This window comes from Somniosus microcephalus, unplaced genomic scaffold (genome assembly GCF_052327205.1).
Source record: "Somniosus microcephalus isolate GS21.2 unplaced genomic scaffold, FLI_Smic_1.0 unresolved_chr1, whole genome shotgun sequence".
In the NCBI taxonomy this organism is placed as follows: domain Eukaryota; kingdom Metazoa; phylum Chordata; class Chondrichthyes; order Squaliformes; family Somniosidae; genus Somniosus; species Somniosus microcephalus.
This window is the reverse complement of record NW_028225179.1, coordinates 170,988,181-171,013,728: the sequence shown is the minus strand read 5'-3', so window position 1 is coordinate 171,013,728 and position 25,548 is coordinate 170,988,181. Positions and strand designations below refer to the sequence as shown.

General features: G+C 46.8%; 1 protein-coding gene across 2 annotated transcripts in view; it reads left to right on the top strand.

The window, feature by feature from the left end:
- Positions 1–25,548, top strand: part of LOC147096561 (NACHT, LRR and PYD domains-containing protein 3-like) — a 254,802-nt gene that overhangs the window by 223,446 nt on the left and 5,808 nt on the right. For both annotated transcript variants that reach the window (XM_085975366.1, XM_085975367.1), the window contains 3 exons: positions 630–801; positions 905–970; positions 17,054–18,818. In XM_085975366.1, the coding sequence (XP_085831492.1) occupies positions 630–801; positions 905–970; positions 17,054–18,818 (2,003 nt within the window). The remainder of the gene's footprint in view (positions 1–629; positions 802–904; positions 971–17,053; positions 18,819–25,548) is intronic.

The window sequence follows — 25,548 nt, the reverse complement described above, 5'->3', positions numbered from 1 at the left end:
ATGCCTGGGTTACTTCTGTTTCATACTGGCAGCGGGCGAGCAAAATAATGGTTGTCAAACATGTCTATCACCGAGGGACAATTTTTCATTTTTTTTGGTCGATTTTATGTGACCGATAAATCAACAGTGGTTGTTTCGATTAGTCGATGTAATTCCTCAGGTAGTTTTCTAGCAGCTTCCCTCAGTTCAGAATCGTCCCTTCCCTGCCACTCGAGTTCCGATTCGCTGCTGGTTTAGTTCTCAGTAAATCACAGTGTGACAGCAGGAAGTAAGTGTGAGAAACGAGTGCATCATATTGTCAATCAGGAACCTGATGTCATGTTGGACACTGAAGCACAGAGAACACTAATCCCATTAAACCTATTGCAGATTCTCGGTGATTCCTCACTCTCCGAGAACAATATTCCTGATTTCTATTTTCCTTTTATCTCATTTATTTCTCGTTTGAGTGAATCAAGATGTTCACAGAATATTCAGCCCATGTTCAGAATGGATCAGTACCCGTCCCAGTGACTGCTTTCTGTGCTCAACAACTGGGAGATCCCATCACTGAGTAGATCCTTTCCTTCTCATTCTCAGTGTTTGTCTTTCACTCCGCTCCTCAATATATTCATTACTATTCTTTACAGAAAGTCACTGAGCTCGCGGAGAAGGGAAACCGGGCGGACAGTTCCAAACTTCTCCTAACTCTGGTGATGGAGAAAGGCTCTGGGGCCCGAAGGGTGATGTGGGAATCCTTTGTGAAAATGCGCCACAGGTTACCAAAGCTGAACAAACTACTGAAAGAAATAGAGGAACTTGGTACGGTAAAATCACCCACTGAATTCAATGACAGATTCAAACACTGCAGATTTTACTATAATATCTCAGATCTGAATTGATGAAAGTTCATTGTTTTAAACAGGTTCCGATCCATTTGATTACATGAACATCGCAGAAGGTTTATCCGAAATACCCAGTAACCTGAAAGGTAAGTGATGAAATGGGGAGTTCAAAACTTTTATTGAATTTCTGAAGCTCAGAATGTTTGACTGTAGCCGTTTGTTTAGAGGTTGTCAGAATCTGGAAATCAGAAGTTCAAAGGCTGAGGAAACAGGATTGAATGTCATTTGGATTATTCAATCCTCAACTATTCTGTGTTGATTCAAGTTACAATTCGTACAATGTCTGACATAATCCGGTAAATATAAATAATCACGTAATCCAGCTGCAGCTCGCTAACACTTATATATTCATACACACCTGGCAGGATCCTGATACACTGTGAAACCCCATACACACCTGGCAGGATCCTGATACACTGAAACCCCATACACACCTGGCAGGATCCTGATACACTGTGAAACCCCATACACACCTGGCAGGATCCTGATACACTGTGAAACCCCATACACACCTGGCAGGATCCTGATACACTGTGAAACCCCATACACACCTGGCAGGATCCTGATACACTGTGAAACCCCATACACACCTGGCAGGATCCTGATACACTGTGAAACCCCAGACACACCTGGCAGGATCCTGATACACTGTGAAACCCCATACACACCTGGCAGGATCCTGATACACTGTGAAACCCCATACACACCTGGCAGGATCCTGATACACTGTGAAACCCCAGACACACCTGGCAGGATCCTGATACACTGTGAAACCCCAGACACACCTGGCAGGATCCTGATACACTGAAACCCCAGACACACCTGGCAGGATCCTGATACACTGTGAAACCCCATACACACCTGGCAGGATCCTGATACACTGGGAAACCCCATACACACCTGGCAGGATCCTGATACACTGCGAAACCCCATACACACCTGGCAGGATCCTGATACACTGTGAAACCCCATACACACCTGGCAGGATCCTGATACACTGTGAAACCCCATACACACCTGGCAGGATCCTGATACACTGTGAAACCCCATACACACCTGGCAGGATCCTGATACACTGTGAAACCCCATACACACCTGGCAGGATCCTGATACACTGTGAAACCCCATACACACCTGGCAGGATCCTGATACACTGTGAAACCCCATACACACCTGGCAGGATCCTGATACACTGCGAAACCCCATACACACCTGGCAGGATCCTGATACACTGCGAAACCCCATACACACCTGGCAGGATCCCGATACACTGCGAAACCACATACACACCTGGCAGGATCCCGATACACTGCGAAACCCCATACACACCTGGCAGGATCCCGATACACTGTGAAACCCCATACACACCTGGCAGGATCCTGATACACTGTGAAACCCCATACACACCTGGCAGGATCCTGATACACTGGGAAACCCCATACACACCTGGCAGGATCCTGATACACTGTGAAACCCCATACACACCTGGCAGGATCCTGATACACTGTGAAACCCCATACACACCTGGCAGGATCCTGATACACTGTGAAACCCCATACACACCTGGCAGGATCCTGATACACTGTGAAACCCCATACACACCTGGCAGGGTCCCGATACACTGTGAAACCCCATACACACCTGGCAGGATCCTGATACACTGGGAAACCCCATACACACCTGGCAGGATCCTGATACACTGTGAAACCCCATACACACCTGGCAGGATCCTGATACACTGGGAAACCCCATACACACCTGGCAGGATCCTGATACACTGTGAAACCCCATACACACCTGGCAGGATCCTGATACACTGAAACCCCATACACACCTGGCATAGAAACTTCGAATATAGAAGCAGGAGTCGGCCATTAGGCCCCTCGAGCCTGCTCTGCCATTCAATCCGATCATGGCTGATCATCCGAATTCAGTACCCGGTCCCTGCTTTCTCCCCATACCCCTTGATCCCTTTAGCCTTAAGAAATATATCCAACTCCTTCTTGAATATATTTAATGAATTGGCCTCTACTGCCTTCTGTGGTAGAGAATTCCACAGGTTCACCACTCTCTGGGTGAATAAATTCCTCCTCATTTCTGTCCTGAAGGGCTTACCCCTTATCCTTAGACTGTGACCCCTGGTTCTGGATTCTCCGACCATCGGGAACATCCTCCCTGCATCGAGTCTGTCCAGTCCTGCCAGTATTTTATAAGTTTCAATGAGATCCCCTATCATTCTTCTAAACTCCAGCGAGTACAAGCCCAATCGACCCAATCTCTCCTCATACGTCATTCCTGCCATCCCAGGTATCAGCCTGGTGAATCTTCGCTGAACTCCCTGCATGGCAAGAACATCCTTCCTCACAAGGCGATGAAAAATTGCACACACCTGACAGAATCCTGATACACTGTGAAACCCCATACACACCTGACAGAATCCTGATACACTGTGAAACCTCATACACACCTGGCAGGATCCTGATACACTGTGAAACCCCATACACACCTGGCAGGATCCTGATACACTGTGAAACCTCATACACACTGTGAAACCTCATACACACCTGGCAGGATCCTGATACACTGTGAAACCCCATACACACCTGGCAGAATCCTGATACACTGTGAAACCCCATACACACCTGGCAGGATCCTGATACACTGTGAAACCCCATACACACCTGGCAGGATCCTGATACACTGTGAAACCTCATACACACCTGGCAGGATCCTGATACACTGTGAAACCCCATACACACCTGACAGAATCCTGATACACTGTGAAACCCCATACACACCTGGCAGGGTCCTGATACACTGTGAAACCCCATACACACCTGACAGAATCCTGATACACTGTGAATCCCCATACACACCTGGCAGGATCCTGATGCCTCCGATCGGAACAAATCTTTGAACCTACCTGCTGGTTCCATAAATCCCGAGGCTGGGCCTCTCCGGGTCCGTGCCGGGTCTGCGCTGGGGCCTCTCCGGTTCTGCGCCGGGCCCACTCCTGGTCCGCGCCGGGCATCTCCGGGTCCGCGCCCTCTCTGGGTCTACGCCGAGAATCTCCGGGTCCACGCCGGGCATCTCCGGGTCCGCGCCCTCTCCGGTCTGCGCCGGGCTGCTCCGTGTCCGCGCCGGGGCCTGTCCGGGTCCGCGCCGGGGTCTCTCCGGATCTGTGCTGGGAGAAGCCCACGTATCCCAGGGGCAGATGCAGTTCGCGCGCCATTGGGATCATGTAGGCTCGGTGAACCAATCAAAGAATGGGATCCCCCTTCATACTTTTGACAGGTCTGTACACACAGAATTGAGTCATAGAGTTATACAGCACAGAAAGAAGCCCTTCGGCCCATCGTGTCCGCACCGGCCTTCAAGCCCTGTCTATTCTAATCCCATTTCCCAGCACTTGGTCCGTAGCCTTGTATGCTATGGCGTTGTCAAATGTAATATTTCTATTTTTCAACATTCTTAAGCAGATAAAATCCGGCCTTTCGCCTGCTTTAACCAGGCGTAGGAATTCCATGGCCTTTCAGCGGGCGGAAGTTGTGCAAAAAGCGCATCTCTCCACCCGCAGAGGCAATTTTCCTGGGCTGGCGGACCTTGACAGATCGCCAGTGCCGGTTTTCAGCACATGCGCTTCCATTGCCTGAAACTGACACTTGCGAGACGCAAATGGGTGCATACACACCTAGTACGCACCCATGGGGGTTGGAAAATCCGGCCCCTTATAACAGGAGAATGATTAGGTGCAGAAAATGTGTATTTGACCCAAGATAAGCCTGTCCCTGTTAGAGAGATGACCCACTTACCCCTCTCCGTGTATTGACACAAACTCGTTCAATTGTCTCTACCCCGCCTAACAAGGCCCCATCACTGTGTTTCCTTGGTAACTGGTCCACCCAATAAATTATGTTACGGGCGACAAAAATACCCTGAGTTACCCTCTTACTTTCAATTCACTCCATTAGTAATTATTTTGCTAATTGTGAGCCTGATCTCTGCATTAATTTTGTGAAATCCATTAAAACATTTCAATACCGAAATCTCCTGATCAAACAAAACTCATCAAACCCAGTAACCCTTCTTACAGCCTAACCTCAGAATACCTTCAACCATCTTTCTCCGTGCACACAATACACCGGATAACCTGCACAATTCATGAAACAAAAGCAATCTACCTCCTGTCTATTCACAGTCTGTCCCTCTCTCAGTGCACACAATACCCCAGATAACCTGCACAATTCATGAAACAATAGCAATCTACCTCCTGTCTATTCACAGTCTGTCCCTCTCAGTGCACACAATACCCCAGATAACCTGCACAATTCATGAAACAATAGCAATCTACCTCCTGTCTATTCACAGTCTGTCCCTCTCAGTGCACACTATACCCCAGATAACCTGCACAATACATGAAACAATAGCAATCTACCTCCTGTCTATTCACAGTCTGTCCCTCTCTCAGTGCACACAATACCCCAGATAACCTGCACAATACATGAAACAATAGCAATCTACCTCCTGTCTATTCACAGTCTGTCCCTCTCAGTGCACACAATACCCCAGATAACCTGCACAATTCATGAAACAATAGCAATCTACCTCCTGTCTATTCACAGTCTGTCCCTCAGTGCACACAATACCCCAGATAACCTGCACAATACATGAAACAATAGCAATCTACCTCCTGTCTATTCACAGTCTGTCCCTCTCAGTGCACACAGTACCCCAGATAACCTGCACAATTCATGAAACAATAGCAATCTACCTCCTGTCTATTCACAGTCTGTCCCTCTCAGTGCACACAATACCCCAGATAACCTGCACAATTCATGAAACAACAGCAATCTACCTCCTGCCTATTCACAGTCTGTCCCTCTCAGTGCACACAATACCCCAGATAACCTGCACAATACATGAAACAATAGCAATCTACCTCCTGTCTATTCACAGTCTGTCCCTCTCTCAGTGCACACAATACCCCAGATAACCTGCACAATTCATGAAACAATAGCAATCTACCTCCTGTCTATTCACAGTCTGTCCCTCTCTCAGTGTACACAATACCCCAGATGACCTGCACAATTCATGAAACAATAGCAATCTACCTCCTGTCTATTCACAGTCTGTCCCTCTCTCAGTGCACACAATACCCCAGATAACATGCACAATACATGAAACAATAGCAATCTACCTCCTGTCTATTCAGTCTGTCCCTCTCAGTGCACACAATACCCCAGATAACCTGCACAATTCATGAAACAATAGCAATCTACCTCCTGTCTATTCACAGTCTGTCCCTCTCTCAGTGCACACAATACCCCAGATAACCTGCACAATCCATGAAACAACAGCAATCTACCTCCTGTCTATTCACAGTCTGTCCCTCTCAGTGCACACAATACCGCAGATAACCTGCACAATACATGAAACAATAGCAATCTACCTCCTGTCTATTCACAGTCTGTCCCTCTCAGTGCACACAATGCCCCAAATAACCTGCACAATTCATGAAACAATAGCAATCTACCTCCTGTCTATTCACAGTCTGTCCTTCTCAGTGCACACAATACCCCAGATAACCTGCACAATACATGAAACAATAGCAATCTACCTCCTGTCTATTCACAGTCTGTCCCTCTCAGTGCACACAATACCACAGATAACCTTCACAATACCCCAGATAACCTGCACAATACATGAAACAATAGCAATCTACCTCCTGTCTATTCACAGTCTGTCCCTCTTTCAGTGCACACAATACCCCAGATAACCTGCACAATACATGAAACAATAGCAATCTACCTCCTGTCTATTGACAGTCTGACCCTCCCTCAGTGCACACAATACCCCAGATAACCTGCACAATACATGAAACAATAGCAATCTACCTCCTGTCTATTCACAGTCTGTCCCTCTCTCAGTGCACACAATACCCCAGATGACCTGCACAATTCATGAAACAATAGCAATCTACCTCCTGTCTATTCACAGTCTGTCCTTCTCAGTGCACACAATACCCCAAATAACCTGCACAATACATGAAACAATAGCAATCTACCTACTGTCTATTCACAGTCTGTCCCTCTCTCAGTGCACACAATACCCCAGATAACCTGCACAATACATTAAAAAATAGCAATCTACCTCCTGTCTATTCACAGTCTGACCCTCTCAGTGCACACAATACCCCAGATAACCTGCACAATACATGAAACAATAGCAATCTACCTCCTGTCTATTCACAGTCTGACCCTCTCTCAGTGCACACAATACCCCAGATAACCTGCACAATTCATGAAATAGCAATCTACCTCCTGTCTATTCAGTCTCTCCCTCTCAGTGAACACAATACCCCAGATAACCTGCACAATACATGAAACAATAACAATCTACCTCCTGTCTATTCACAGTCTGTCCCTCTCAGTGCACACAATACCCCAGATAACCTGCACAATTCATGAAACAATAGCAATCTACCTCCTGTCTATTCACAGTCTGTCCCTCAGTGCACACAATACCCCCGATAACCTGCACAATTCATGAAACTATAGCAATCTACCTCCTGTCTATTCACAGTCTGTCCCTCTCTGTGCACACAATACCCCAGATAACCTGCACAATTCATGAAACAATAGCAATCTACCTCCTGTCTAGTCACAGTCTGTCCCTCTCAGTGCACACAATACCCCAGATAACCTGCACAATTCATGAAACAAAAGCAATCTACCTCCTCTCTATTCACAGTCTGTCCCTCTCTCAGTGCACACAATACCCCAGATAACCTGCACAATTCATGAAACAATAGCAATCTACCTCCTGTCTATTCACAGTCTGTCCCTCTCTCAGTACACACAATACCCCAGATAACCTGCACAATTCATGAAATAGCAATCTACCTCCTGTCTATTCACAGTCTGTCCCTCTCTCAGTGCACACAATACCCCAGATAACCTACACAATACCCCAGATAACCTGCACAATTCATGAAACTATAGCAATCTACCTCCTGTCTATTCACAGTCTGTCCCCCTCAGTGCACACAATACCCCAGATAACCTGCACAATTCATGAAACAATAGCAATCTACCTCCTGTCTATTCACAGTCTGTCCCTCTCTCAGTGCACACAATACCCCAGATAACCTGCACAATTCATGAAATAGCAATCTACCTCCTGTCTATTCACAGTCTGTCCCTCTTTCAGTGCACACAATACCCCAGATAACCTGCACAATACATGAAACAGTAGCATTCTACCTCCTGTCTATTCACAGTCTGTCCCTCTTTCAGTGCACACAATACCCCAGATAACCTGCACAATTCATGAAACAATAGCAATCTACCTCCTGTCTATTCGAGGTCTCTCCCTCTCTCAGTGCACACAATACCCCAGATAACCTGCACAATACATGAAACAATAGCAATCTACCTCCTGTCTATTCAAAGTCTGTCCCTCTCTCAGTGCACACAATACCCCAGATAACCTGCACAATCCATGAAACAACAGCAATCTACCTCCTGTCTATTCACAGTCTGTCCCTCTCTCAGTGCACACAATACCCCAGATAACCTGCACAATTCATGAAACAATAGCTATCTACCTCCTGTCTATTCACAGTCTGTCCCTCTCTCAGTGCACACAATACCCCAGATAACCTGCACAATACATGAAACAATAGCAATCTACCTCCTGTCTATTCACAGTCTGTCCCTCTCTCAGTGCACACAATACCCCAGATAACCTGCACAATTCATGAAACAACAGCAATCTACCTCCTGTCTATTCACAGTCTATCCCTCTCTCAGTGCACACAATACCCCAGATAACCTACACAATACATGAAACAATAGCAGTCTACCTCCTGTCTATTCACAGTCTGTCCCTCTCTCAGTGCACACAATACCCCAGATAACCTGCACAATACATGAAACAATAGCAATCTACCTCCTGTCTATTCACAGTCTGTCCATCTCTCAGTGCACACAATACCCCAGATAACCTGCACAATACATGAAACAATAGCAATCTACCTCCTGTCTATTCACAGTCTGTCCCTCTCTCAGTGCACACAATACCCCAGATAACCTGCACAATACATGAAACAATAGCAATCTACCTCCTGTCTATTCACAGTCTGTCCCTCTCAGTGCACACAATACCCCAGATAACCTGCACAATTCATGAAACAATAGCAATCTACCTCCTGTCTATTCACAGTCTGTCCCTCTCTCAGTGCACACAATACCCCAGATAACCTGCACAATACATGAAACAATAACAATCTACCTCCTGTCTATTCACAGTCTGTCCCTCTCAGTGCACACAATACCCCAGATAACCTGCACAATTCATGAAACAATAGCAATCTACCTCCTGTCTATTCACAGTCTGTCCCTCAGTGCACACAATACCCCCGATAACCTGCACAATTCATGAAACTACAGCAATCTACCTCCTGTCTATTCACAGTCTGTCCCTCTCAGTGCACACAATACCCCAGATAACCTGCACAATTCATGAAACAATAGCAATCTACCTCCTGTCTATTCACAGTCTGTCCCTCTCTCAGTACACACAATACCCCAGATAACCTGCACAATTCATGAAATAGCAATCTACCTCCTGTCTATTCACAGTCTGTCCCTCTCTCAGTGCACACAATACCCCAGATAACCTACACAATACCCCAGATAACCTGCACAATACATGAAACAATAGCAATCTACCTCCTGCCTATTCACAGTCTGTCCCTCTCTCAGTGCACACAATACCCCAGATAACCTGCACAATTCATGAAACAATAGCAATCTACCTCCTGTCTATTCACAGCCTGTCCCTCTCTCAGTGTGCACAATACCCCAGATAACCTGCACAATTCATGAAACAATAGCAATCTACCTCCTGTCTATTCACAGTCTGTTCCTCTCTGTGCACACAATACCCCAGATAACCTGCACAATTCATGAAATAGCAATCTACCTCCTGTCTATTCACAGTCTGACCCTCTCTCAGTGCACACAATACCCCAGATAACCTGCACAATTCATGAAATAGCAATCTACCTCCTGTCTATTCACAGTCTGTCCCTCTCTCAGTGCACACAACACCCCAGATAACCTGCACAATACATGAAACAATAGCAATCTACCTCCTGTCTATTCACAGTCTGTCCCTTTCTCAGTGCACACAATACCCCAGATAACCTGCACAATTCATGAAACAATAGCAATCTACCTCCTGTCTATTCACAGTCTGTCCCTCTCTCAGTGCACACAATACCCCAGATAACCTGCACAATTCATGAAACAATAGCAATCTACCTCCTGTCTATTCACAGTCTGTCCCTCTCTCAGTGCACACAATACCACAGATAACCTGCACAATTCATGAAACAATAGCAATCTACCTCCTGTCTATTCACAGTCTATCCCTCTCTCAGTGCACACAATACCCCAGATAACCTGCTCAATTCATGAAACAATAGCAATCTACCTCCTGTCTATTCACAGTCTGTCCCTCTCAGTGCACACAATACCCCAGATAACCTGCACAATTCATGAAACAATAGCAATCTACCTCCTGTCTATTGCCAGTCTGTCCCTGTCTCAGTGCACACAATACCCCAGATAACCTGCACAATACATGAAACAATAGCAATCTACCCCCTGTCTATTCACAGTCTGTCCCGCTCTCAGTGCACACAATACCCCAGATAACCTGCACAACACATGAAACAATAGCAATCTACCTCCTGTCTATTCACAGTCTGTCCCTCTCTCAGTGCACACAATACCCCAGATAACCTGCACAATTCATGAAACAATAGCAATCTACCACCTGTCTATTCAGTCTGTCCCTCTCAGTGCACACAATACCCCAGATAACCTGCACAATACATGAAACAATAGCAATCTGCCTCCTGTCTATTCAGTCTGTTCCTCTCAGTGCACACAATACCGCAGATAACCTGCACAATTCATGAAACAATAGCAATCTACCTCCTGTCTATTCACAGTCTGTCCCTCTCTCAGTGCACACAATACCCCAGATAACCTGCACAATTCATGAAACAATAGCAATCTACCTCCTGTCTATTCAGTCTGTCCCTCTCAGTGCACACAATACCCCAGATAACCTGCACAACACATGAAACAATAGCTATCTATCTCCTGTCTGTTCACAGTCTGTCCCTCTCTCAGTGCACAGAATACCCCAGATAACCTGCACAATTCATGAAACAATAGCAATCTACCTCCTGTCTATTCACAGTCTGTCCCTCTCTCAGTGCACACAATACCCCAGATAACCTGCACAATTCATGAAACAATAGCAATCTACCTCCTGTCTATTCTCAGTCTGTCCCTCAGTGCACACAATACCCCAGATAACCTGCACAATTCATGAAACAACAGCAATCTACCTCCTGTCTATTCACAGTCTGTCCCTCTCTCAGTGCACACAATACCCCAGATAACCTGCACAATTCATGAAACAATCGCAATCTACCTCCTGTCTATTCAGTCTGTCCCTCTCTCAGTGCACACAATACCCCAGATAACCTGCACAATTCATGAAACAATAGCAATCTGCCTCCTGTCTATTCACAGTCTGTCCCTCTCTCAGTGCACACAATACCCCAGATAACCTGCACAATACATGAAACAATAGCAATCTACCTCCTGTCTAATCACAGTCTGTCCCTCTCAGTGCACACAATACCCCAGATAACCTGCACAATTCATGAAACAATAGCAATCCACCTCCTGTCCATTCACAGTCTGTCCCTCTCTCCGTGCACACAATACCCCAGATAACCTGCACAATACATGAAACAATAGCAATCTACCCCCTGTCTATTCACAGTCTGTCCCTCTCTCAGTGCACACAATACCCCAGATAACCTGCACAATTCATGAAACAATAGCAATCTACCACCTGTCTATTCAGTCTATCCCTCTCAGTGCACACAATACCCCAGATAACCTGCACAATTCATGAAACAATAGCAATCTACCTCCTGTCTATTCACAGTCTGTCCCTCTCAGTGCACACAATACCCCAGATAACCTGCACAACACATGAAACAATAGCAATCTACCTCCTGTCTATTCAGTCTGTCCCTCTCAGTGCACACAATACCCCAGATATCCTGCACAATTCATGAAACAATAGCAATCTACCTCCTGTCTATTCACAGTCTGTCCCTCTCTCAGTGCACACAATACCCCAGATAACCTGCACAATACATGAAACAATAGCAATCTACCTCCTGTCTATTCACAGCCTGACCCTCTCTCAGTGCACACAATACCCCAGATAACCTGCACAATTCATGAAACAATAGCAATCTACCTCCTGTCTATTCACAGTCTATCCCTCTCTCAGTGCACACAATACCCCAGATAACCTGCACAATTCATGAAACAATAGCAATCTACCTCCTGTCTATTCAGTCTGTCTCTCTCAGTGCACACAATACCCCAGATAACCTGCACAATTCATGAAACAATAGCAATCTACCTCCTGTCTATTCACAGTCTGTTCCTCTCTGTGCACACAATACCCCAGATAACCTGCACAATTCATGAAACAATAGCAATCTACCTCCTGCCTATTCACAGTCTGTCCCTCTCTCAGTGCACACAATACCCCAGATAACCTGCACAATACATGAAACAATAGCAATCTACCTCCTGTCTATTCACAGTCTGTCCCTCTCTCAGTGCACACAATACCACAGATAACCTGCACAATACATGAAACAATAACAATCTACCTCCTGTCTAATCACAGTCTGTCCCTCTCAGTGCACACAATACCCCTGATAACCTGCACAATTCATGAAACAATAGCAATCTACCTCCTGTCTATTCACAGTCTGTCCCTCTCTCAGTGCACACAATACATCGGATAACCTGCACAATACATGAAACAATAGCAATCTACCTCCTGTCTATTCACAGTCTGTCCCTCTCAGTGCACACAATACCCCAGATAACCTGCACAATTCATGAAACAATAGCAATCTACCTCCTGTCTATTCACAGTCTATCCCTCTCTCAGTACACACAATACCCCAGATAAGCTGCACAATTCATGAAACAATAGCAATCTACCTCCTGTCTATTCACAGTCTGTCCCTCTCTCAGTGCACACAATACCCCAGATAACCTGCACAATACATGAAACAATAGCAATCTACCTCCTGTCTATTCACAGTCTCTCCCTCTCAGTGCACACAATACCCCAGATAAGCTGCACAATTCATGAAACAATAGCAATCTACCTCCTGTCTATTCACAGTCTGTCCCTCTCAGTGCACACAGTACCCCAGATAACCTGCACAATTCATGAAACAATAGCAGTCTACCTCCTGTCTATTCACAGTCTATCCCTCTCTCAGTGCACACAATACCCCAGATAACCTGCACAATACATGAAACAATAGCAATCTACCTCCTGTCTATTCACAGTCTGTCCCTCAGTGCACACAATACCCCAGATAACCTGCACAATTCATGAAACAATAGCAATCTACCTCCTGTCTATTCACAGTCTGTCCCTCTCTCAGTGCACACAATACACTGGATAAGCTGCCCAAACCCTGAGACATTCTCAGTGAACCTTTTGTTAAGGGAGGGAAAGGATAAGGGTGCTAATTCCTGCACTCAGCGTCCTGGCAGCTGAAGCACATTCGCCAATGATGGAACCATGTAAACCTGGTATGTGCAAGGGGCGTGAATTGGAGGAGCACAGTTAGCTCGGAGGATTGTGTGGCTGCAGGAGGTTACAGAGATAACGAGGGGGCTAGGACATGGAGCAATTCGAAAATAAGAATGAGAATGTTTATGTCCAGATGTTGCCTGACCGGGAGCCAATTTAGCCCATGGGTAATGGGTAAACCGGATTAATGCGAATTCGGATATGGGCAGCAGAGTGTTAAATGAGCTTGTTTATGGAGGGTATAAGGTGGGAGGTCAGCCAGGAGACCATTGGAATAGTCGAGTCCGGAAGTAACGAGGAGTACGGATGAGGGTTACAGCAGCAGCTGAGCTGAGGAATGGGTGGAGACTGAGGATATGGCAGAGGTGGAAGTAGGCAAACTTTGTGATGGGGAGGATATGGGGTCGGAAGCTCAGTTAATGGTTAAATAGAACGCCGAGTGGAACATCTGTCCGTTCACAGTCTGTCTCACTCCCAATTCACACAATGCCCCAGATAACCTGCCCAAGGTCTGATACAGTAACAGTGGGACACTTGACCATTCACAGTCTGTCCCACTCCCAATTCACACAATGCCCCAGATAACCTGCCCAAGGTCTGATACAGTAACAGTGGGACACTTGACCATTCACAGTCTGTCCCACTCCCAATTCACACAATGCCCCAGATAACCTGCCCAAGGTCTGATACAGTAACAGTGGGACACTTGACCATTCACAGTCTGTCCCACTCCCAATTCACACAATGCCCCAGATAACCTGCCCAAGGTCTGATACAATAACAGTGGGACACTTGACCATTCACAGTCTGTCCCACTCCCAATTCACACAATGCCCCAGATAACCTGCCCAAGGTCTGATACAGTAACAGTGGGACACTTGACCATTCACAGTCTGTCCCACTCCCAATTCACACACTACCCCAGATAACCTGCCCAAGGTCTGATACAATAACAGTGGGACACTTGACCATTCACAGTCTGTCCCACTCCCAATTCACACAATGCCCCAGATAACCTGCCCAAGGTCTGATACAGTAACAGTGGGACACTTGACCATTCACAGTCTGTCCCACTCCCAATTCACACACTGCCCCAGATAATCTGCCCAAGGTCTGATACAGTAAGAGTAGAACATCCGTCCATTCACAGTCTGTCCCACTCCCAATTCACACAATGCCCCAGATAACCTGCCCAAGGTCTGATACAGTAACTGTGGGACACTTGACCATTCACAGTCTGTCCCACTCCCAATTCATACAATGCCCCAGATAACCTGCCCAAGGTCTGATACAGTAACAGTGGGACACTTGACCATTCACAGTCTGTCCCACTCCCAATTCACACAGTGCCCCAGATAACCTGCCCAAGGTCTGATACAGTAACAGTGGGACACTTGACCATTCACAGTCTGTCCCACTCCCAATTCACACAATGCCCCAGATAACCTGCCCAAGGTCTGATACAATAACAGTGGGACACTTGACCATTCACAGTCTGTCCCACTCCCAATTCACACAATGCCCCAGATAACCTGCCCAAGGTCTGATACAATAACAGTGGGACACTTGACCATTCACAGTCTGTCCCACTCCCAATTCACACAATGCCCCAGATAACCTGCCCAAGGTCTGATACAATAACAGTGGGACACTTGACCATTCACAGTCTGTCCCACTCCCAATTCACACACTGCCCCAGATAAGCTGCCCACGGCCTGATACACTAACAATGGGAAATCCGTCCATTCACAGTCTGTCCCAGTCCCAATTCACACAATGCCCCAGATAACCTGCCCAAGGTCTGATACAGTAACAGTGGGACACTTGACCATTCACAGTCTGTCCCACTCCCAATTCACACAATGCACCAGATAACCTGCCCAAGGTCTGATACAGTAACAGTGGGACACTTGACCATTCACAATCTGTCCCACTCCCAATTCACACAATGCCCCAGATAACCTGCCCAAGGTCTGATACAGTAACAATGGGACACTTGACCATTCACAGTCTGTCCCACTCCCAATTCACACAATGCCCCAGATAAACTGCCCAAGGTCTGATACAATAACAGTGGGACACTTGACCATTCACAGTCTGTCCCACTCCCAATTCACACAATGCCCCAGATAACCTGCCCAAGGTCTGATACAGTAACAGTGGGACACTTGACCATTCACAGTCTGTCCCACTCCCAATTCACACAATGCACCAGATAAACTGCCCAAGGTCTGATACAGTAACAGTGGGACACTTGACCATTCAGTCTGTCCCACTCCCAATTCATACAATGCCCCAGATAACCTGCCCAAGGTCTGATACAATAACAGTGGGACACTTGACCATTCACAGTCTGTCCCACTCCCAATTCACACAATGCCCCAGATAACCTGCCCAAGGTCTGATACAGTAACAGTGGGACACTTGACCATTCACAGGGTGTCCCACTCCCAATTCACACTGCCCCAGATAACCTGCCCAAGGTCTGATACAGTAACAGTGGGACACTTGACCATTCACAGTGTGTCCCACTCCCAATTCACACAATGCACCAGATAACCTGCCCAAGGTCTGATACAGTAACAGTGGGACACTTGACCATTCACAGTGTGTCCCACTCCCAATTCACACTGCCCCAGATAACCTGCCCAAGGTCTGATACAGTAACAGTGGGACACTTGACCATTCACAGTCTGTCCCACTCCCAATTCACACAATGCCCCAGATAACCTGCCCAAGGTCTGATACAATAACAGGGGGACACTTGACCATTCACAGTCTGTCCCACTCCCAATTCACACAATGCCCCAGATAACCTGCCCAAGGTCTGATACAATAACAGTGGGACACTTGACCATTCACAGTCTGTCCCACTCCCAATTCACACAATGCCCCAGATAACCTGCCCAAGGTCTGATACAGTAACAGTGGGACACTTGACCATTCACAGTCTGTCCCACTCCCAATTCACACAATGCCCCAGATAACCTGCCCAAGGTCTGATACAGTAACAGTGGGACACTTGACCATTCACAGTCTGTCCCACTCCCAATTCACACATAGCCCCAGATAACCTGCCCACGGTCTGATACAGTAACAGTGGGACATCCGTCCATTCACAGTCTGTCCCAGTCCCAATTCACACAATGCCACAGATAACCTGCCCAAGGTCTGATACATAAGCACTGGTACATTTGACCATTCGCACTCTGTCCATATCCCACTGATATCCTCTGCCCTATTTCCCAGTAAATATTAGAATCACGTGAGGATTTGAAGCAGTTCTCAGCTACTAACTGAGTTTTAATTTCTACACACACCTCTATCGAAATTGCCAGTTTAATCTTGCGTTATTTTACTGAATAGTGAAATGGCATTGAGAGGTTGTTTTTATGTCAGTGCAAATACTGAGAACCACTTTCTGTCTGTTCTCTTTAAAGATCTTCAACAGAAACACAAGGAAACACTCCGGGAACAAACTGAAACACTGAGAGTGAACACTATCCTAATAAAGGAGAAGGTTAAGATTTTCCAGCTGGTTGATCGATATGCTGAACTAACGGTCATTTCTACTGTTCGAGATCGGACACTTGTAGAACATGAACTGCTGGCAAGAGGCCGTGACCATGAAGAGTGGAGAGAGGAACATCTCCGGGGAGAGCTGGAAAAAATCCGAACTGATCAATTGTTCCACAGCAGTTTTTCACGGAGAAAATCCGAATCTGGGAGTTCAGGAGCAGTGAGTGAAGTGTGGGGGAGTTCAGGAGCAGTGAGCGGAGTCCCGGGGATTGGAAAAACAACAATGATACAAAAGATTGTTCATGACTGGGCCACTGGGAAAATATACCCAAACTTTCAATTTGTTTTCAGTTTTAAATTCCGGGATTTGAACGCTATTAACTGTAGAATAAACCTGAGGAATCTGATACTGGATCAGTATCCTTACTTTGGGAATATTCTTAGGGAGCTCTGGAAGAACCCAAAGGGATTGCTGTTTATATTCGATGGTTTGGATGAATTCAAGGACAGGATCGATTTTGCTGACAATCTGAGAAATACTGAACCTCAGCACAGGTGCACGGATCCCGAATACCGATGTAGAGTGTCTGACATTGTGTACAGTTTAATACAGCACAAGCTGCTCCCAGGATGTTCAGTGCTAGTGACCAGCCGCCCCACTGCATTACATTTATTGGAAAAGGCTGAGATCAGTGTCTGGGTTGAAATCCTGGGATTTGTTGGTGAAGAACGGAAGGAATATTTCAACAAGTTTTTTGAAGATCAGACGGTGGCAGCAGCTGTTTTCAAACACGTGGAGGAGAACGAGATCCTGTACACCATGTGCTACAACCCTTCCTACTGCTTGATCCTCGGTCTGTCACTGGGCCCCTTCTTTACACAAAGAGACAGGAATCAGCGAGTTCCCAAGACCATCACCCAACTATATTCCTACTATATTTACAACATTCTGAAAAACCATGGCCGAGAGATTGAAAGCCCCCGTGATGTGTTACTGAAGCTTGGTGAGATGGCCTTCACAGGAGTCTCCGAGAAGAAGATTGTGTTTGGAAATGGAGATTTGGTCAAGTACAATCTACAACCTTCCCAGTTCCTGTCTGGGTTCATGATGGAACTTTTGGAGAGAGATGATTCTGTCCAGAGCGTGGTGTACACATTCCCGCACCTCACCATCCAAGAGTTTGTAGCCGCACTCGCACAATTCCTGACTCCAGATCCTGGGGACATCCTGAAACTCCTCAGAGAAGCCCACAGCAAGGAAGATGGGCGATTTGAGATATTTCTCCGTTTTGTTGCTGGTCTCTCCTCCCCACAGGCAGCTCGGCCCCTGGAGGAGTTTCTGGGTCGATTTCTTCATCAAACCACCTGCCGAGTGATTGACTGGGTGAAGGAGAAGATTGAAGGACAGATTGGAGACACAGGGAGTGAAACTGGTCAAAGGGACCTCCTGAACACATTCCACTACCTGTTTGAGTCTCAGAATAAAGTACTGGCTCGGCAAACAGTGGGATCTGTGGAAACACTTACATTTAATAGATTGACATTGACCCCGATTGACTGTGCGGTCCTGTTTCACATCATTGGACTCTGTGATACAATAAAAAGCCTCGATCTAGGAGACTGCTCCATTCAGTGTGAAGGACTCCAGCGGCTGGGACCCGTACTGCACAAATGCCGGGTGTTGAGGTAACTGTTTATTTGTCTCTAACTGTTGGGTGAATTGTAGAACAGTCACGGATTGTGTTGTTGCTCCGTAATGTAGGGAAACAAACAGTTCAGTTAAACCAGGGAGAAGCGGATTCAACACAAATATGACCAATAATAAGAGGATCGGTCAGTAATTCCCTCAGGACTGGAGAATCTAAAATGGATCCTTGTGAACAAGTAGGGATTTTACAGTCTTTATCGGATCAGCAGATACAGGTCACTGAGAGTCTGATAATTACAATAAGTCACATTTAATAAGACTGGATAGCGGAAGATAAACATAAAATAGAATCTGGCAGTAAAGATAAAATTAATGTAAAATATTTTCCACATCCACCATTTCAACTAGAAACAGGAGAGAAACCCGAGTTTAAATCACTAACAGTTCGATATTTACTCCAATACCGTGCAGAGTGTGTCCTGTCGAGGGGGTAGTTTCCTGGATTGGGAATATTGGGGAATCGGGAATTCTTTCAGCTGTAAATGTTTACAATTATTCACAGTCCTGAACATTGAGTAAAGATTGATATTCAGGATCTTAAACCTGCCGGTGAAAAGGTTCCAATCTAACCGGAGTACAGACACACACCGGCCAGCGGTGGGGCCTCGCACACAGCGGGCGGCTCCTGGGTAAACCGGGGGCAGTGAACCCAGGAATTCCCCATAATCCACCCCCTGTGTGTGAGGCCCCGCTCGGGGAGGGAACTTCCGAAAATTCCCCAAAAACTGCCGGGCCAGTTACCCTGAAATAAATGTAGAGCCAGTTTAATGGGAATAAAGTGAGAGACTCCCCTCCCCTATAAACTAGGAGCACAGGGACATTTAAAACTTGTAACGGGACAGAATAAACTCTATTGCTGCTATTGACAAACATTCACTATAAGCCCCCTGACTCCCACAGCTACCTGGAATACACTTCCTCCCACCTCACTTCCTGTAAGGACGCTGGCCCATTCTCCCAGTTTTTCTGATGATGCCACGTTCCATCCAGTGCTTCCGACATGTCTTCCTTTTCCCTCAACCGAGGATTCCCCTCTACCGTGGTTGACGCGGCTCTTGACCGTGTCTGTTCTGTTTCCCACACTTCTGCTCTCACCCCTGCCCCTCCCTCCCAGAACCACGATAGGTTCCCCTTGTCTTCACCTTTCACCCCACCAGCCTCCACATTTAATCTCTCCTGTCTTCCACCCTATCACAGACCTTCCCTTTTGTTCTGTCCTCCGCTCCCCCCACCTTTCCCGGCCCCGACACTTGCTTAAACATCTGTTACATCTGTAACTTGTTCCAGTTCTGACGAGGGGTCCTTGTCCTGAAGCATTAACTCTGTTTCTCTCTCTGTAGATGCTGCCTGACCTGCTGGGTATTTCCAGCATTTCCTGTTTTTATTTCAGAATTAATTCTCCTTGTTATATAAAATCCTGGGGGGCGGATTTTACAGCAGCAGTGAGCGTTTCACAATATAACTCACCCCGAGATGATATACAGATTAATATAATGTACAGAGTATAAAGCACAGGGAATCACCGCTTTATCATTTAATTCTGAAAAAATCGACCGATTCCCATAAAATCCGGGATTTAAGGAGCAGCAGAACTGAGACAAGTTTCTCCAAACATGACGAGGCCGGTCACTGAGCTCCAGGAGGGTAATTCTGATCATCAGGGAATGAGACCGGACTGAGGGACATTTAAAGGCTCCACACAGACAGCACTTTATTTAATAAATACATTAACGGACAGTCCCTGAATATATGGGCAGTTGGACAGAGTGAGATACATTCCCAGTGAGGGGGGAATTTCGCAGGGGTCAGCGGGCGCGATCAGTGGCGGGTCGGGTGGGAAAATGGATTTTTCCCCAGTGGTTCGGGACCCCGATGTCAACCCGCCACCACGTGCCTTTCCCAAACGTCGGGTCTGTCAGAGCAGAGCAGACCCCACACGTAGCGGCGGGGGAGGCAATTCAGGTCATTATAACCTTGTTAACAGAGGATTACAGTAACAACTATTTTCAGCTCGCCTTCAGAGTTTACATAGAAACATAGAAGATAGGAGCAGGAGTCGGCCAATCGGCCCCTCGAGCCTGCTCCGCCATTCAATGCGATCATGGCTGATCATCCAAACTCAGTACCCTGTCCCTGCTTTCTCCCCATACCCCTTGATCCCTTTAGCCTTAAGAAATATATCCAACTCCTTCTTGAATATATTTAATGAATTGGCCTCTGCTGCCTTCTGTGGTAGAGAATTCCACAGGTTCACCACTCTCTGGGTGAAGAAATTCCTCCTCATTTCTGTCCTAAAAGGTCTAACCCTTATCCTTAGACTGTGACCCCTGGTTATGGACTCCCCCGCCATCGGGAACATCCTTCCTGCATCTAGTCTGTCTAGTCCTGTTAGAATTTTATAAATTTCAATGAGATCCCCTCTCATTCTTCTAAACTCCAGCGAGTACAAGCCCAATCAGCCCAATCTCTCTTCATACGTCATTCCTGCCATCCCAGGTATCAGTCTGGTGAATCTTCGCTGAACTCCTTCCATGGCAAGAATATCCTTCCTCAGATGAGGTGACCAAAACTGCACACAATACTCAAGATGTGGTCTCACCAAGGCCCTGCACAACTGCAGCAAGACATCCTTGTTCCTGTACTCAAACCCTCTCACTATGAAGGCCAACATACCATTTGCCTTCTTAACCGCCTGCTGTACCTGCATGCTTACCTTCAGCGACTGGTGCACAAGGACACCCAGGTCTCATTGCACTTCCCCTTCTCCCAATCTATTGCCATTCAGATAATAATCTGCCTTCCTGTTTTTGACACCAAAGTGGATAACCTCACATTTATCCACATTGGGCAGAAGCATGGCAGATGCAATACAATCACCCAACCTGTCCAAATCATCCTGTAGTTTCTCGGCATCCTCCTCACAACACACACGCCCACCCAGCTTTGTGTCATCTGCAAATTTGGAGATATTACATCTCGTTCCCTTGTCTAGATCATTAATATATATTGTGAATAGCTGGGGTCCAAGGACCGATCCCTGCGGTACCCCACTAGTCACTGCCTGCCTCTCAGAAAAAGACCCGTTTATTCCAACTCTTTTTGCTTTCTATCTGCCAACCAGTTCTCTATCCAAGTCAACACCTTGCCCCCAATCCCATGTGCCTTAACTTTGCACGCTAATCTCTCATGTGGGACCTTATCGAAAGCTTTCTGAAAGTCCAAATACACCACATCCACTGGTTCTCCCTTATCTATTTTACTAGTTACATCCTCAAAAAATTCCAGTAGATTATTCAAGCACGATTTACCTTTTGTAAATCCATGTTGACTTTGTCCGATCCTGTCACTGTTTTCCAAGTGCTCTGCTATTGCATCTTTTATAATGGACTCTAGCATTTTCCTCACTACCGATGTCAGGCTCACCGATGTAATTCCCTGTTTTCTCTCTACCACCTTTTTTGAACAGTGGGGTAACATTAGCTACCCTCCAATCCATGGGTACTGTTCCAGATTCCATCAAATGTTGGCAGATGATCAGCAATGCATCTACTATTTCTAGGGCCACTTCCTTAAGTACCCTAGGATGTAGATTATCAGGCCCTGGGGATTTATCGGCCTTCAATCCCATCAATTTCCCTAACACCATTTCCCTACAAATACTGATTTCTTTCAGTTCCTCCCTTTCATCAGACCCTATGTTCCTGTGGTCCACGCTGCTCGGGGATCATGTCAGGTAACCAGGGCGGGATTTGAAAGGCCATGGAATCATTTCATTACTTGACAGCTGGAAATGTGCTATAAAAGCTCCCATCTCACAGCTGTTCACTTTCCAAGCTCAGAAGCTGTTGCTTACTGCATTTGGAAGACAGATTGAGCTTTATGCAGGTTGCAAGTGTTTGGAGCAAACTCTCTATCCAGTGTCACCTCATTGGAACAGCCTCTCTCACCGTTAACAGATAGCTTCTGATATCTCAAGTTCACCTGCCATCTATTACACCAGCATGGGTCTGGTTTATACTGTCTCACCTTGGGCCTCAGAGTCACACCACGATCAGCCCCAACACCAGCAGCACCAGGCACACCAGCAGCACCAACAACAACACCAACCTTCTCCACGACTCCTGATGCTGCACAGCACAGAGGGCATCAACACCCGGCCACATTGCTGACCGGGTCACCAGAGATGGCCTCACCATGGCCAGAATTTCTTCACTTGGTACTGCATGCCCTGGATGACACATGATGCGCCAGGTTAACACCAGCCCACACCAACAACACAAAGCATCCCTGCAATGCCCAAACCATTCCTGTCACACACATCAACATTGCGAGGAGTTCCGTTATGTCTCACCATTCACTGCAACTCACTAAGCCACTTCCAAACATGTACACAAATCTGTCGAAGAACGGAAAGTGTTGAAAATAAAGATTTCAATGTTTGACACCACATTAACAGAAACTTCACATGAACATTGGCTAAAACACACAATTGCCTATCCTTGTGTGTTGTTAGTTGGTATGATTGGACTAGGGTGAGTGTGAGGGGTGGCTCGTGAGATGGGGATGTGATAATATAGAGAGAGATGGGTGGAGGTGCAGGGTAAGTTGGTGAGAGTAAGGATGTTCAGGAGTAGGGTGGGGAAGGCAGAGTGATGGGGATGTGATAATATAGAGAGAGATGGGTGGAGGTGCAGGGTAAGTTGGTGAGAGTAAGGATGTTCAGGAGTAGGGTGGGGAAGGCAGAGTGATGGGGATGTGATAATATAGAGAGAGATGGGTGGAGGTGCAGGGTAAGTTGGTGAGAGTAAGGATGTTCAGGAGTAGGGTGGGGAAGGCAGAGTGATGGGGATGTGATAATATAGAGAGAGATGGGTGGAGGTGCTGGGTAAGTTGGTGAGAGTAAGGATGTTCAGGAGTAGGGTGGGGAAGGCAGAGTGATGGGGATGTGATAATATAGAGAGAGATGGGTGGAGGTGCAGGGTAAGTTGGTGAGAGTAAGGATGTTCAGGAGTAGGGTGGGGAAGGCAGAGTGATGGGGATGTGATAATATAGAGAGAGATGGGTGGAGGTGCAGGGTAAGTTGGTGAGAGTAAGGATGTTCAGGAGTAGGGTGGGGAAGGCAGAGTGATGGGGATGTGATAATATAGAGAGAGATGGGTGGAGGTGCAGGGTAAGTTGGTGAGAGTAAGGATGTTCAGGAGTAGGGTGGGGAAGGCAGAGTGATGGGGATGTGATAATATAGAGAGAGATGGGTGGAGGTGCAGGGTAAGTTGGTGAGAGTAAGGATGTTCAGGAGTAGGGTGGGGGAAGGCAGAGTGATGGGGATGGGATAATATAGAGAGAGATGGGTGGAGGTGCAGGGTAAGTTGGTGAGAGTAAGGATGTTCAGGAGTAGGGTGGGGAAGGCAGAGTGATGGGGATGTGATAATATAGAGAGAGATGGGTGGAGGTGCAGGGTAAGTTGGTGAGAGTAAGGATGTTCAGGAGTAGGGTGGGGAAGGCAGAGTGATGGGGATGTGATAATATAGAGAGAGATGGGTGGAGGTGCAGCGTAAGTTGGTGAGAGTAAGGATGTTCAGGAGTAGGGTGGGGAAGGCAGAGTGATGGGGATGTGATAATATAGAGAGAGATGGGTGGAGGTGCAGGGTAAGTTGGTGAGAGTAAGGATGTTCAGGAGTAGGGTGGGGAAGGCAGAGTGATGGGGATGTGATAATATAGAGAGAGATGTGTGGAGGTGCAGGGTAAGTTGGTGAGAGTAAGGATGTTCAGGAGTAGGGTGGGGAAGGCAGAGTGATGGGGATGTGATAATATAGAGAGAGATGGGTGGAGGTGCAGGGTAAGTTGGTGAGAGTAAGGATGTTCAGGAGTAGGGTGGGGAAGGCAGAGTGATGGGGATGTGATAATATAGAGAGAGATGGGTGGAGGTGCAGGGTAAGTTGGTGAGAGTAAGGATGTTCAGGAGTAGGGTGGGGAAGGCAGAGTGATGGGGATGTGATAATATAGAGAGAGATGGGTGGAGGTGCAGGGTAAGTTGGTGAGAGTAAGGATGTTCAGGAGTAGGGTGGGGAAGGCAGAGTGATGGGGATGTGATAATATAGAGAGAGATGGGTGGAGGTGCAGGGTAAGTTGGTGAGAGTAAGGATGTTCAGGAGTAGGGTGGGGAAGGCAGAGTGATGGGGATGTGATAATACAGAGAGAGATGGGTGGAGGTGCAGGGTAAGTTGGTGAGAGTAAGGATGTTCAGGAGTAGGGTGGGGAAGGCAGAGTGATGGGGATGTGATATAGAGAGAGATGGGTGGAGGTGCAGGGTAAGTTGGTGAGAGTAAGGATGTTCAGGAGTAGGGTGGGGAAGGCAGAGTGATGGGGATGTGATAATATAGAGAGAGATGGGTGGAGGTGCAGGGTAAGTTGGTGAGAGTAAGGATGTTCAGGAGTAGGGTGGGGAAGGCAGAGTGATGGGGATGTGATAATATCGAGAGAGATGGGTGGAGGTGCAGGGTAAGTTGGTGAGAGTAAGGATGTTCAGGAGTAGGGTGGGGAAGGCAGAGTGATGGGGATGTGATAATATAGAGAGAGATGGGTGGAGGTGCAGGGTAAGTTGGTGAGAGTAAGGATGTTCAGGAGTAGGGTGGGGAAGGCAGAGTGATGGGGATGTGATAATATAGAGAGAGATGGGTGGAGGTGCAGGGTAAGTTGGTGAGAGTAAGG